This window comes from Prionailurus bengalensis, chromosome B1 (assembly GCF_016509475.1).
Source record: "Prionailurus bengalensis isolate Pbe53 chromosome B1, Fcat_Pben_1.1_paternal_pri, whole genome shotgun sequence".
In the NCBI taxonomy this organism is placed as follows: Eukaryota; Metazoa; Chordata; class Mammalia; order Carnivora; family Felidae; genus Prionailurus; species Prionailurus bengalensis.
Window position 1 is genome coordinate 194884752 of NC_057344.1, and position 15113 is coordinate 194899864.

General features: G+C 40.3%; 1 protein-coding gene across 10 annotated transcripts in view; it reads right to left on the minus strand.

Moving 5' to 3' along the window:
- CC2D2A (coiled-coil and C2 domain containing 2A) overlaps window positions 1-15113 on the minus strand; it is a 152808-nt gene that overhangs the window by 12647 nt on the left and 125048 nt on the right. For 6 of the 10 annotated variants that reach the window (XM_043572928.1, XM_043572929.1, XM_043572927.1 and 3 more), the window contains 4 exons: window positions 13185-13388; window positions 5695-5784; window positions 3591-3704; window positions 2009-2143 (listed from right to left, as the gene is read on the minus strand). In XM_043572928.1, coding sequence (XP_043428863.1) covers window positions 2009-2143; window positions 3591-3704; window positions 5695-5784; window positions 13185-13388 — 543 coding nt within the window. The remainder of the gene's footprint in view (window positions 1-2008; window positions 2144-3590; window positions 3705-5694; window positions 5785-13184; window positions 13389-15113) is intronic. The other 4 variants (XM_043572932.1, XM_043572933.1, XM_043572934.1 and 1 more) reach the window with 3 other exon arrangements.

Genomic DNA, 15113 nt, shown 5'->3' on the forward strand with positions numbered 1-15113 from the left:
TATCCAGTAATTCCACTATAGGGTATTAACCCAAAGAATATGAAAACACTAATTCAAAAAGATATATGTACCCCTAAGTTTATTATAGCATTATTTACAATAGCCAAATTATGGAAGCAACCCAAGTGTCCATCGATAGATGAATGGATAAAGAAGTATATATGTACAATAGAATATTACTCAGCCATAAACCTTGCCATTTGCTATGACATGAGTGGAGCTAGAGAGTATATATGGTCAGAGAAAGACAAATACCACATGGTTTCACTCATATGTGGAGTTTAATAAACAAAACAAGCAAAGGGAAAAAAATAAGAGACAAATCGAGAGACAAATTCTTAATTGTAGAGAACAAACTGATGACTACCAGAGGGTAGGTAGGTGGGGGATGGGTGAAATAGGTGATAGGCATTAAGGAGTGCACTTGTGATGAACACAAGGTGATGTATGGAAGTGTTGAATCACTATATTGTACGCAAGAAACTAATATCACACTGTATGTTAACTAACTAAATACTTGAAATAATAAAAATGTTTCTAAAGTAAAAAATACCTTCTATAAATATAGTACATTTGTGTTTCATGAAACGCTATTTGAACATTAAAAAAAAAAAAAAAAACGAAACACGGATATCACCTTACCCCTGTCAGAATGACTAAATAAAAAAGACAAGAAAGAACAAGTGTTGACAAGGATGTGGAGAAAAAGGAATTACCATATGATCCGGTAATTCCGGTACTGGGTATTTCCCCAAAGAAAACGAAAACAATTTGAAAAGATATATTCACCTCTTTTATTTATTGTAGCACTATTTACAATAGCCAAGATAAGGAAAGAACCCAAGTGTCCACTGATAGACTGAATGGATAAAGAAGATATGGTACATATATATACAATGGAATATTACTGAGCCATAGAAAAGAATGAGATCTTGTCATTTGTGATAATTGGATGGACCTAGAGGGTATAATGCTAAGTGAGATGAGTCAAACAGAGAAAAATAACATACGACTTTAAGCATATGTGGAATTTAAGGTAAGTCAAAAAGACAAACCAAAACAAAACAAAAAAACCCAGACTCTTAAACACAGAGAACTAACTGGTGGTTGCTGGAGGGAGGTGGGTTGGGGGAATGGGTGAAATAGATAAAGGCGATCAAGAGCACATTTCTTAAGGCGAGTACTGAGTAATCTATAAAATTATTGAATCATCATACACCGGAAGCTAATATAACACTATGTTAATGGTACTTCAGTACAAAATACACATTGGGGATGCATGCTCAAATGATTTTTCTGACAGATGCCTAAAGTTCAGAGACCACTAAGGTAGAGAATGATGATAAAAAAAATGACAGCAGCTAGTAGAGTTGTCCCTGTTTGTTAGCTGCTTTGCATTGATCATCTCCTCTGCAGCTTACAACACTCTACAACATAATTGCTACCATTGTTACCTCCAGTGAAGGAGCTGAGGCTGTATGACATAAGAAACTTTCCCAAGCTCACACAGCTAGTAAGTGATGACACTGAAGTTTAAACTCCGGTACTCGGACCTCGTAACTCCTGTTTTTAACCAGTCTTCTACAGTACCCTTCGTAATTAAGTGTGCCTCCAAAACTGGGTGTAACCAGAATCACCTGGTGGTCCTGGGAATCTGTCTTTAAAAGGGGAAGGGAAGGAGGAAAGGGGCAGGGGAAGAAAAAGGAAGAAGGATGGAAGGGAGGGACCCAGTTTTCCCAGGTGATAGATTTGCCTCACTTAGCTCTCAAAACACACTGAGGACAGAGCCAGGACACAAACTCAGGTCCTCTGCATCTAAGTTCTATATATTTTCCTTACCCTCATCCTTCTCAGCTGATCAGGCGACTAATTCAACTAAAAGTTATTACTGTTGCCACTGTGCTTGATACTACATTTAACTGGTATATGTATATGATTATATAAATTTTTTTGATACATAAAATAGTAAATCAGGTCAATTAAAAAGCCATCCAATGGTAATACTTACATTATCGGGACCTATTAAACAGCCCACACTTTTTAAGGGACAGAATGTATCGAATTGTCCATAAAAATGTCCACTGCAGGGATTCCATATTAAATAGTGACTTTGCTCCCGAGTTAGAACATAGGCAGTTGGACCCTGAAGGAAAATAGTCATTAAAACAACTTCCAACTAATTATGCAATTGAAGTCAAGATTAGTTTGCACACACAATTCGTTATTTTAGTTGGACCCCTAATTTCTAAAATTAATGGCTAATGGTGGAAATTAGTTTGAAGTTCTACGTTGCACTCGATTTAAGAAATAAAATCAAATGTTCCTTTTTGCAAAATGCACGTATCTGCTACTGCCTTGTAATAGACCAAACAGGGATAACTGATTAAGTATTGAGAAGGCGAACGATTATGCCTGAGTACTACATTAACTAGTACTTGATACACTTTTATAATTATGTAAATGCATAGAAGATGTTTTGAAAAACATACCAAACTGTTAACAGTGAACACACCTAGGGGGTGGGTGGGTTTGGGGGTTGAGTCTGAAGAAGTACTTTAACTTTTTACTCGGAATACTTGAGTCTTACTGGATTTTTTTTTTTTTTTAATTCTCATAGCGAACATTTATTCATTTACTGCTCCTGTATGGATTTGCTTTGCTGCTCACAACAGCCTCCTGGGGAAGGCAGGGTAAAAATTATCCTAGTTTCCTTAAAAGCTCAGAGTTGTGAACTGACTCGCTTAGAGCCACACAGCTCACGAGGAATAGGCAGAGCCTGGAACTCGGGTCTTGTGACTTCCTAGCCTAGTGTTCTCTTCCTTTTACCAGGCTCTCTGGAAGATGACGGTGGAGAATGCATCCGTTTTTCGGATGTGATCCTACCTGCCTAGTGGCAACTCGTGCTACTTAATTCCCGAGGAGTCCTAGAGCCCTGTGGCCTCTTTTCGATACACTCTTTGGATACACTGCTTCAATTCACGTGAATTTTCTAAACTCGTACCCCCAACTACCCCAAACGCGCCCCAAATTGAGGGATATTTGCTGTGGGCTGGGGAAACAAATTCTAATCGTTTGCCGTCTCCAGTCTAATAAAATGAACAATAATGATATCAAAAGATAGCTGCTAACATTCTTTTCTTTGCTGCTGAGGTTGTCTGCTCTGTTCTGCTGTACCTGCTGCTTAGTAGCAGGTGCCTGAGGAAGCAGTGGGCATGAGAAGGGAGATCTCTCACCTTGCCACTAGTGATCTAACACTAGATCACTAAGGGAATCAGAATTCTTAGCAACATGGGCAGGTGTGGGCTCATATACTACAAGGGACAGAGTCAGGTGGGGCCTTTGAATGGTCAACGGTTCAGATTTGCCGAAAAAAAGCCCCTGATCTGAAGCACCGATCAGAGTCCAAGTGCCACTGAAAAAACCATTTCATGTCTAATCACTGGTTCTCTCTGCCCATAATGGAATCTCTGGGCCACTTGCCTTGCAACTCGAAGGATCGCTATGCAAATTAGTACTGTTCATTTTCTGGAACATAACAGCCATGTTAGACAACTACACTCCTCTGTAGGAGCCAGCCTGTGTGGTCTTACCTCAGGAATAGCACTGCCCATCACCAGCCAGGCCTTTTTACCCAGGGAGAGAAAATAATTACATAGTAAAACCGCATGCTCTTCTTCGTCTCCTGCCAGGAGATCAAGAAATTGCTGACAGGAAGAAAAGAAAAATTACACTGTGTAGATTGACTGCTTCATTCTGGATTGGACATACAGGATTTTTCAAAAGTCACTGTTAAAATTAGTGCCTTAAAGTGTAAATAGACCTATTTTAAAAATCTGTTTCCAGATTTTGATACTATGTTTTAAATCATTAAAAAAGAAAAACACAGTGGCGACTGGGTGGCTCAGTCGGTTGAGCGTCCAACTTCAGCTCAGGTCATGGTCTCGCGGTTTGTGAGTTCGAGCCCCGCGTCCGGCTCTGTGCTGACAGCTCGGAGCCTGGAGCGTGCTTCGGGTTCTGTGTCTCCCTCTCTCTCTGCCCCTCCCCTGCTCATGCTCTGTCTCTCTCAAAAATAAATACACATTAAAAAAAATTAAAAAAAAGAAAAACAGAACACTTTTATCGGACATGGTATTTTCTCTGACATCGATTCCATGGATTCCTAGAATCAACACTATGAATGGGGAGACAAATTTCAAAGTTTTACTCTTCATTTTGAATTTATAGATAATAGCTCCCTGTGTGTTGAATATGTTTTTAAATACTATTTTTAGAGCAGTTTTAGGTTCACGGCAAAGTCGGGAAGAAGAACATCTACCCCTGTTTCCACACACTATCAACATCTACCTACAGAGCGGTCTGAGTGTTAATAATGGAGAAACCTACAGTGACATGTCATAATTAATTACCCAAAGTACACAGTTTACAGTAGGGTTCACTCTTGGTGTGGTACATTCTATGGGTTTTGACAAATGTGTAATGACATGTACCCATCATTAGAGTATCACAGAATTTTCACTGCCCTAAAAATCATTTGTGCTCTGCTTCCCTTGAGGGAAGTACTCATCTTCCAGTTTTATAGATGAGGAAATGGAAACACAGGTGAGGTAATACTTAGGAAGCGGTAAAGCCAGTCTGGCTCTACAGCACATGAATTATTCTGTCCTTTGCATATTTTCTTTAGGTGTCTTGAGGTTATGGAAATGTTACCTCTAATATTGTCAACATTATGTTGCCAAAATAAACTGGGGAGCAAACATTTATTTTTTTTTTTTAATTTTTTTTTTCAACGTTTATTTTTGGGACAGAGAGAGACAGAGCATGAACGGGGGAGGGGCAGAGAGAGAGGGAGACACAGAATCGGAAACAGGCTCCAGGCTCTGAGCCATCAGCCCAGAGCCCGACGCGGGGCTCAAACTCACGGACCGCGAGATCGTGACCTGGTTGAAGTCGGACGCTTAACCGACTGCGCCACCCAGGCGCCCCAAAAATTTAAAGTGTACTTAAATTTCAACAAAAATAATAAGATGTGCTTAAATTTCTTTGGTTTAGAGCTATCCTTAACGGGAGTTGTGTAACATAGTTTAATTTTATGCAAACACAGCACCACATGAGATCCAGAAGCAGAATACCTGTGATAAGGTATGTGTTCGTGTCCTACTACCTAGGAGCCATTTGGATGTATCGTAACATACGTGGATTGTAAATTCCAGGAGGGCAGAGGCCGTGTTTATTTTGCTCATAGCCACAGTTTAGTACAGTGTGTGATAGGTGGTGTGTGACCAGGAAATACATACTGAATCAGTAATGACACGGTTTGCCATAAAAAGCCCATCAGTTGTGGAGTATGTAATTTCCAAATGTAATATAGAGTGTAATTTTGATTTTTTTTCTTTTAATGAATAAAGCTGGGATATTGCTGAGGTAATACTGGGAGGCTAAATCAGTATTAAGATACCTGAAGTACTTTTTGTTATTATTTGTACAAATAACAGAAGTTTTTCTTAATTTCTGAACTTGGGCAAACTGAACCAGAAAGACAAAATACTTCAGAATTTAGTTCATCCTGCCAAACAGATGACCAAATGGATTTTTGTAAGGACTAATGAATGTTGCAATTTAAAATTATACGAGCCTTTGGCCAATATTCAGTGAAGTCAGCTCAAACTGGTAAATCTGTGAGGGAGAACTACTTACGTCAGATGTGCTCCACAGGTCACAGATGCCAGCAAATGAAACAGTGTCAGGCAAGAAAGGAATCAATGACACATACCGGGCCACCAGTTCCTGTTTAAGCAAAAAAAATAATTAAACAGTTCCTGTTTGAAAAAATTAATTTCTGATAAAATAGATACCTAGATATTCGACCTCATTTTCTTGTAAGAGTTCTATATATCACAAAATTGATGTGTGTGGAATGAAGTGAGGGCTAAGTGCTTACCAAGCTAGGTGTTGTGTTAACACTCATTTCATCCTCTCCAAGCATCCTAGGAAGGAGGTCACTGTTAATATCCTTTTACAGATGAAGACCCTGGTTCCTAGGTCTCTTTGAAATGTTCTCTCTCTTTTTTTTTTTTCCTGCACTTCCTTACTTGATGGTATAGGAAGACTTTCTTTTTTTTTTTTTTTTAATTTTTTTTTATGTTTATTTGACAGAGAGAGAGAGAGAGAGAGAGAGAGAGAGCATGAGCGGGGGAGGGGCAAGAGAGAGGGAGACACAGAATCCGAAACAGGCTCCAGGCTCTGAGCTGTCAGCACAGAGCCTGATGCAGGGCTTGAACTCACAGACCGCGAGATCATCACCGAGCCGAAGTTGGGAGGCTCAACCAACTGAGACACCCAGGCACCCCTACAAAGACTTTCTACAATCATCTTGTATTTTCTCTACCCCAGTCCAAAAAGCAGCCACTTCTCCAAGGAGCTTTTTAGAGGATAATCGTATTTAGAAACAAAGATCAGGGCGTCATTGTAGTTATAGCTCCTATTCATGCAACTTCTAAGCAGGTTGAACATCTTTTTCATATGCTTACTTGGCCTTTCAAGTTTACACTTCTCTGAATTTTTTTTTTAAATTTTAATCTTTATTTTTGAGAGAGGGAGAGACAGAGTGCGAGTGGGGGAGGGGCGGAGAGAGAGTGAGACACAGAATCTGAGGCAGCCTCAGGCTCCAACTCAGGAAGTTCCAGATCATGACCTGAGCTGAAGTCGGACATTCAACCGACTGAGCCACCCAGATGCCCCTCTTTTTTGTTTGTTTTAAAGGAGAAAACTTGTATTGGCACAGCCATTCCTATCCTTGTTGAATTAACAGAGTGAAACAGTGATTTTTAAACAGTTACAGCTGGTTTCTCCCAAATGAATCTCACCGTAGTAGGTTGGTAGGCCGGTCGGGTCACAACCCCCTAGTTTCGTTGTAAGGAGACCCACAGGCTATGAAGAAAGCATAGCTTTTCCAATTGCCACTCTTTCATTCACGTGCTCAGCTGAGGTGCACAAAACATAAATAAAACTTCTAACAAGGAATCCTGCCAAGAACGAGACCAGAGAGGGTGAGCAACCCTGCCGAGCTCAAGAGATGCAGGGGCCCTAGGAGAATGGCCCTGGAAGAATGGCTTTCTCCAAAGGGCTGCCCCACTACTTTTCTTCTCAGCCTGTTCCAAACCCAGCAAGCTACCTGCTTGGTGAGGGTTTGCCTGGTTAGGAACGCTGCTCTCTTTTCCTTTGGAAAACCTACGAACCTCCAGGTCTCTGTCTCCGCTCCCGGTACGCACGGGTGGGAGAGGGGTGCGGCGGTGCTGCGGGGCTGCGAGCCCCGCACCAGGCACCGGTCTTTGGGGGAAGGGCTCGCTCTGCTGGCTGCGGTGGCCGGCACGGCCCCCGTGTGCACAGTGACAGCAGTCCATTGAATGGGCTGGGAGGTAGCCGGGCCTTGGACGTGTCTGCTTGGAAGAGGGCTCTGGTGGTAGACACGAGGTTTGGCCCAATCCTTCAGGCCCCGTCTGAAGCCTCTTGTGTCTTCTGTGAACTCAAAGAATAAAAGACATTCCTACCCTCCATCTCATCACCAGCCCAACTGGCTATAACTAGGGGAAACAGCCCCTGACTGGCAGGACAAGTCCCACCGTGAGTTTCTATTTCAGTATTCTGCACGTTTTGTTACTGATTTGCAGGTGTTTTTAAGAATATATTCTAGTTGGTATTCCTTTGGCTATTATATATGTTGTAAACACCTTATTTGTGGCTTTTCATTTCCTTTGTGGTGTCTTTTGATAAACCCAAGTTCTCACCTTTTTTTTTTTTTAAGTTTATTTACTCAGTTTAGAGAGAGAGAGAGAGAGCAAGCAGGAGAGGGGCAGAGAGAGAGGGAGAGAGAGAATCCCAAGCAGGCTGCTTGTTGTCAGCTCAGAGCTGGTGGAGGGACTCAGTTTTAAGACCCATGAGATCATGACCTGAGCTGAAACCAAGAGTCAGACTCCCAACCCACTGAGCCACCCTTGTGCCCCTAAGTTCGCACTTTCAATATGGCCAAATGTATTTTTCTTTTTCTTTATAGCTTGTGCCTTTTTCTATCTTATTTAAGAAATTCTACCTCAAGTCATACAGATAAAAAATGCCTTCATATTTAGGGACACCTGGGTGCCTCAGTTGGTTAAGCCTCCAACTCTTGGTCTAGGCTCAGGTCATGATCTCACAGTTCATGAGATTGAGCCCCACATCGGACTCTAGGCTGACAGTGGGGAGCCTACTTGGGATTCTCTCTCCCTCTCTGTCTGCTCCTCCCCTGCCTTCTCTCAAAGTAAATAAATCAACTTAAAAAAAAATGCTTCCATATTTAAGTACTCAATCTATCTGCCCTTGAATGCTGTGAAGTAGGAGTCTATTTTTATTTTCCCCATATGTAAAAATCAATGATCCCAGTGAAATTTATGTAATAGTCAGTCTTTTCTTTAGTAATTTCCAATGCCAGCTTTGTCATGTGTCAGGTTTGAGTGGGTCATATTTGAGTGGACTTTTTATTCTTTTCCATTTTTCTGTTATCTGTGTGTCAATACCATTTTACTTCAATTACTATGGTCTTGTAAGTAGTCTGGGTATATGGTGTGGCAAATCTTCCCACCGACACCTTCTTACTCCTCCAGATGTCTAAGCTACTTTGACCCTTTGCACTGCCATATAAATATTAGAATCAGTTTGTCAAGTTCCACTATAAATGGTTTTAAACATCTAGTTTGACAAGTCTTTGTCTTTTTTTTTTTTTAAATCTTTTTAAAGGTTTTATTTACTTTTGAGAGACAGAGAGACATACTGTAAGCAGGGGAGGGACGGAGAGAGGGGGACACACAGAATCGGAAGAAGGCTCCAGGCTCTGAGCAGACAGTGGTGGGCCCGATGTGGGGCTCAGACCCACGAACCGTGAGATCATGACCTGAGCCAAAGTCAGACCTGAACTGACTGAGCCACCCAGGCACCCGGACAGTCTTTGTTTGTCTTTTAATCAGAAAGTTTAATCTCTGCTCTGATTGTGATTATTGGTAAACATTTCGGCCATTTTAACCACCTTATTCTGTGCTTTTTATTTCTCATACTTTTTTCTATGTTTCTTTTTTTTTCTCCCTCCCCACTTTCTTCACCCCCATTTCATTATTTTACCTCCTGTTAATTTTGCAAGTTCTACATACTTTCTTTTATTCTTTTAAGTGATTAATCTAGGAATTTCAATGTGAATATTTAACTTAAACTCTAAAAGTTAATAAATACCTTGACTCTCCTCTTGGGAAATACAAGTGCATTAAAAAATCCTCATCAATCCTGTCCTGACATATATGCAGTTTTTTCCAGGATTTTTGTTTTGTCACTACTTTTCACCCTCACTTCTGTTATTACTGATATGAAGACAATGCCTGTCTCCATTTACTCACAAGTTTCCCATTTTCTTTATCTACTGTTTAGTGTCGCACCTAGGATTTTCTGAGAACCTTCCTTCTCTTTGAAGGCTATTTTTTAGAAATTCCTTAAGTGAGACTCTTTTGGTTGTAAATTCTCCCAATGTTTGTGTGAAAGACAGTTTCACTGGATATAAATTACTAGTTCAATGGCTATTTTCTTTCAGCCTTTTGAAGATATTATTCCTTCTCTGACTTCATTTGTGCAGCTGAGAAGTTGATTGGTTGGATCATTGTTCTTTTGTAGAAAATCTGTTTTCTCTCCAGCTCCTTTAAGATCATCTTTGTAGTTCCCTACAATATGCCTAGATTTTAATTTCATTTTATCCTGTGTAGGGTATATTGGGCTTCCTGCATCAGAGGTTCGTTGTCTTTCGTCAGATCTTAACACATTCTCAGCTCTTTTTTTTTTTTTAAATTATTTTTTTAACGTTTATTTATTTTTGAGACAGAGAGAGACAGAGCATGAACGGGAGAGGGGCAGAGAGAGAGGGAGACACAGAATCGGAAGCAGGCTCCAGGCTCTGAGCCATCAGCCCAGAGCCCGACACGGGGCTTGAACTCACAGACCGCGAGATCGTGACCTGAGCTGAAGTCAGATGCTTAACCAACTGAGCCACCCAGGCGCCCCTCTCAGCTCTCTTTGAACATTGCTTTTCTCCTTTCATGTGTGATTTGGTGTTCCTCCCTCTGTCCTCCATGTCTCTTAACCTTTCCTTTTCATCTTCTGTTTTTTGGCTATCTCTGTGCTATATTCCAAGTAATTTCTTTGCATGTAAATTCCAGCTCACTAACTCTCTGTACTTACCTGTATGTAACTTAAGTCTGTATTTAAGTGTACTTAATGTTCTGCTTAAGCTGTTTGTTCACTTTCTATTTTTAATTATTTTATATTTCTGTAAGTACTATGCAATATTTTTGCAATCTGCCTATTTTTCTTTTGTTTCATTTTCAATTCCCTAGATTTATTAAACATTTTTTTTAATGATTACTATTTATTTTTGAGAGAGACAGAGCATGAGAGGGGGAGGGGCAGAGACAGAGAGAGACACACACAGAATCCGAAGCAGTCTCCAGGCTCCAAGCTGTCAGCACAGAGCCCAACACAGAGCTCGAACCTATGAACCACAAGATCATGACCTGAGCTGAAGTTGGACGTCCAATTGACTGAGCCACCCAGGTGCCCCTCAATTGCTTAGATTTCTTAAACTTATTAAACATATCTATTTTATAGGCCGAGTCTAATAATTCTAATATCTGCACTCTTTGTGGCCCAGTTCTGTGGTTTGTTGTGTTTGCTAACTCTTACCCTCTTCATGGTGACTTATTTCTTCTTCAATGATCTTTTATATGTTTGTGTTGTTTGGAACTTTGGAACTTTTTTTTTTTCTCTTTAAGGCTGAGTTTAAAGAGCATTCTTCTAGAAAGATTTGTGTTTCCTTCTGACAGGGATTTAGGGGCATTACCAACAGGGAAATACTTTCAATGATATTTTCAGCTGAAGTTTTGTTTGGTCATACAGGTAGTGTGAATTTTAGTTGCTGGTGTGAAAAAATACAACTTGGTTATTGGGAATTCCTTGGGGAGACTTATCTTGTTTCTCTTCCATCCAGAGTCAAGGCTGAAACAGGCAGGATTCCTTCTGCAAAGCAGGGTATTTCCTGGCTTACTCATCATTGACATTACCTGTCAAGAGTCCCAGCTCTGCACCTGAGTGTCTAGTTTGACCCTCCTCCCTGCCCTGGCACCATACCTGGCACTACCTCCTTCCCCAGTCACCCTGTGGCTTGCTAAAGCCCAGGTCCAGACATTAGGAATTATCTGACAACCTCAGAGCAAACGCTATTCCAGGCTCTCACCCGTGTGGAATCTGCTTTGTTGTTTCCTGGCTCTGACTTTCCCCCTCACCTTATTTCTATGTCAGCCATGATTTTAAAAATGGTTTAAATATTTTCTTCATCACTCCTCTATGTTCTCTCCTGGGAGAAATTTTTTTTCCCTTTTACTAGAAGGAATAGAAGGAAGTCCCTATTATGATTTTTAATACAAATTGATTAATAAAAAAAGTAAAGGAAATGTGGAACACAGGTGTTTTGTTTGTTTGTTTGTTTTGATATATCTATATCTGCAAAAAGATACACCATCACCTGTTGCTAAATTATCGTGTTAATGACTTATTAGCAGCAACTACTCCCTATACTATCTACTCTCTAAAGATAGTTCTGGGTTACAGTATTCACTTAAGAATGGTGAATAATCATTCTGTTAAAATGCCTGTTGAAAATAATCCAATTAAGAAATAGGCAGAAGGCATGAATAGACATTTTTCCAAAGAAGACATACAGACGGCTAACAGGCACACGAAAAGATGCTCAACATCACTCATCATCAGGGAAATACAGATACCACCCCACACCTGTCAGAATGGCTAAAATTAACAACTCAGGAAACAACAGATGTTGGTGAGGTTGTGGAGAAAGGGGAACCTTCTCACACTGTCGGTGGGAATGCAAATTGGTGCAGTCACTCTGGAAAACCATATAGTTGGTTTCTTAAAAAGTTAAAAACAGAACTACCCTACAACCCAGCGGTTGCACTATTAGTATTTACCCAAAGGATACACAAAAGTACAGAATCGAAGGGGTACATGCATCCTGATTTTAATAGCAGCACTATCAACAATAGCCAGACTGTTGAAAGAGCCCAAATGTCTATCGACCGATGAATGGATAAAGAAGGTGTGGGAAATATACACAATGGAATATTACTCAGCCATCAAACAGAATGAAATCTTGCCACTTGCAATGCTATGGCTGGAGCTAGAGTGTATTATGCTAAACGAAAGAAGTCAGAGATAAATACCATGTGATTTCATTCATATGTGGAATTTAAGAAACAAAACAGATGAACATAGGGGAAGAGAAGGAAAAACAAGATAAAAACAGAGGGAAATAAACCATAAGAGACTCTTAACTACAGAGAACAAACTGAGGGTTGCTGGAGGGGAAGTGCATGGAAGATGGGCTAGATGGGTGATGGGCACTAAGGGAGGCACTGGTTGGGATGAGCCCTGGGTGTTGTATGTAAGTGATGAATCACTAAATTCTACTCCTGAAACCAATATTGCACTATATGTTAACTAACTAGAATTTAAATAAAAATTTGGGAAAAAAAAAAAGAATGTTTAACAGGCAGAGATGTATATGTGTACTTAGTGGCCCAGCATGGATGTGCTCCGTGGTCCCGGCTTACATGCTGTACATCCTCAAATCTTGGAGATAACGTTTGCTTAATTTGAATTCAATGATGCCTATAATATTAAGTATAACACTGAATAGTTATCTTGCTGTAGTAGAAAGTGCATGAGTTCGGAAGTCAGAGGCCTAGGTTCAAATCCCAACAAAGTGACAGAGGACACGTAATGAAGACGTTGCAAAAGTGTAAAGCATCTTCCAAAGGTTAATTTCCGGCATTCAGTATAGTGCCCGGGACACAGGAGGCACCCACAACTGTTCACTGAAAGAATGAACTAAGGGTTATTACCCTCTCTGGTACCTTCAGACTTTTCTACAGAAAGTGAGCTTCATAGTAATAAAAAAAGTGTTAATCATTTCTTTCACCACTGATGATCTCGATAGAGTGACTATGTTAATTAAGTACTATAAAATATGGTCGTTATAGGGCAATATATTGAAAATTTAACATATTTTTAGCAGCAGCCCTAATTGGCCATGGAATACTCACTGCCGTTGCTTGTGGGTTGTTGGGGCAGGCCTCCAAGAGCTCCTGTGGAGGGTTTAATGGCTTGAGGTAACGAGTGATAAAGACGGTTTTTCCACTTATGTCAGTCACTGTCGTGAGGCATTGACGATGTGGAAACTTTAAGGCACATTCAGCTTGAAACTTCTCCGTTGCTTGCAGCAATTTCTCATCTTCCTGAGAATCAAACTTCACAAACAAAGACTCCATGGAGTTTACATATGATTACGGGAGACAACAGTAGGATTTGTTGAGATCTTACGGTTAACAGGAACTACATGTATGCTTCAGGAACTACGATTACGTGACCGCTTACAATAGCGTCATGCCCTGGTGTCCCTAGGGCTTTATTTAATTATATTTATAGTCTAAAAATTAGATGGATTCATTAAATACTTAAAATATATTGAACAGGACTGAAAGAAAGTAGTCAACAGGCAAGCAGCCCTACGAAAACTAGAACAGCCTATAAAATGTAAACTGATGTACTAATTCTGATTGATGAGAATAAGCAGTAGCTTTATATGTATTTTGACATTGGTTTTAGAGGGGAGAGGGGCTCAGTAATCTAACGTCTCAAATGCAAGGCTCGAGCAAGTCATGTTAAATGCACAACAAATCGACAGATATATACTGATGTGTTAAAAAATGTTAAATCCAAAATGAATGTAATACAGAATAGTAATGGGTCTCAGGGAAAAAAAGAAGCAGAACTAGCATCAAGTGTATCATATTTATCTTAAGTGGTTCTCTGATCCAAGATGAGCTACCAATTCCCAGACTTTTAAAGATTTTATTTTTAAGTAATCTCTGCACCCAACGTGGGGCTCAGACTCACAACCCTGAGGTCTGGAGTTGCATACTCCTTAGGCTGAGGCAGCCGGGTGCCCCAATTCCCAGACTTTTAGTAGTAACTTAAAGCAGATGAAACAGAACAAATTCTAGTTGCCTTAGACACATGTTGTAATTTTCCCCCGAAAGTGATTACTAAAAAATAGCTTGCCAAAAGCAGATATTTAAATATTTTTACAAGATTTCTGTTGCTTAGTATAAAAACATATGCATGGTTGCTTATATTCTGCAGTGTTTCAGGACAAACTCAAATAAAATTTTATTAGGAAAGTTAATTTTTAAGTAGGATTTAGATTCTAGGCAGTGCTTGAAAATCTGTTCGTTTTGAGAATGGAAATGCACCCAGCTATCCTTCTCATACTCTGCTTTATTATTATTATTATTATTAGCATTCAAAACCACTGATATGTTTACTCTGTCTCCCCCATAGAATAAGATTCTTAAAGTCAAAGGTTTTGTTTCTATCTTATTTTTTTTTAATTTTTTTAACGTTTATTAATGAGAGACAGAGAGAGGCAGAGCATGAGCATGGGAGGGCAGAGAGAGAGGGAGACACACAATCCGAAGCAGGCTCCAGGTTCCGAGATGTCTGCACAGAGCCCAACGTGCAGCTCGAACCCACAAACTGCGAGATTGTGACCTGAGTTGAAGTCGGACGTTTAACCGACTAAGCCACCCAGGTGCCCCTTGATCTTATTTTTTTTTATCTCCAGTACCAAGGATACTACCTGGCACATAATACCTATAGGAGGCGTGTAACAAATATTGTCGAGTGAATGAATGGGAAGACAACCCGTGACTTTTTTCTGACTTGAGATAGAATCTAGGCTATCCTAATTATTCTTGATTTCTGTTACACTGGAGCTAGACTGTGGCTCCAGTTTCTAATTTGATTTCCGTATCCTGAAAAATTGGGGTAGTGGTTGTGGGGGTTAGGTAGGACGTAGGATGGAGACGTTTCCAGATGCCTCCTATATACTCTCACGGGGTGTCCCCGAGATCCGAATCCGAACATCTGACTCAGATTGATCTGGTACCACCTACCACTGAGCATAGTGGGAG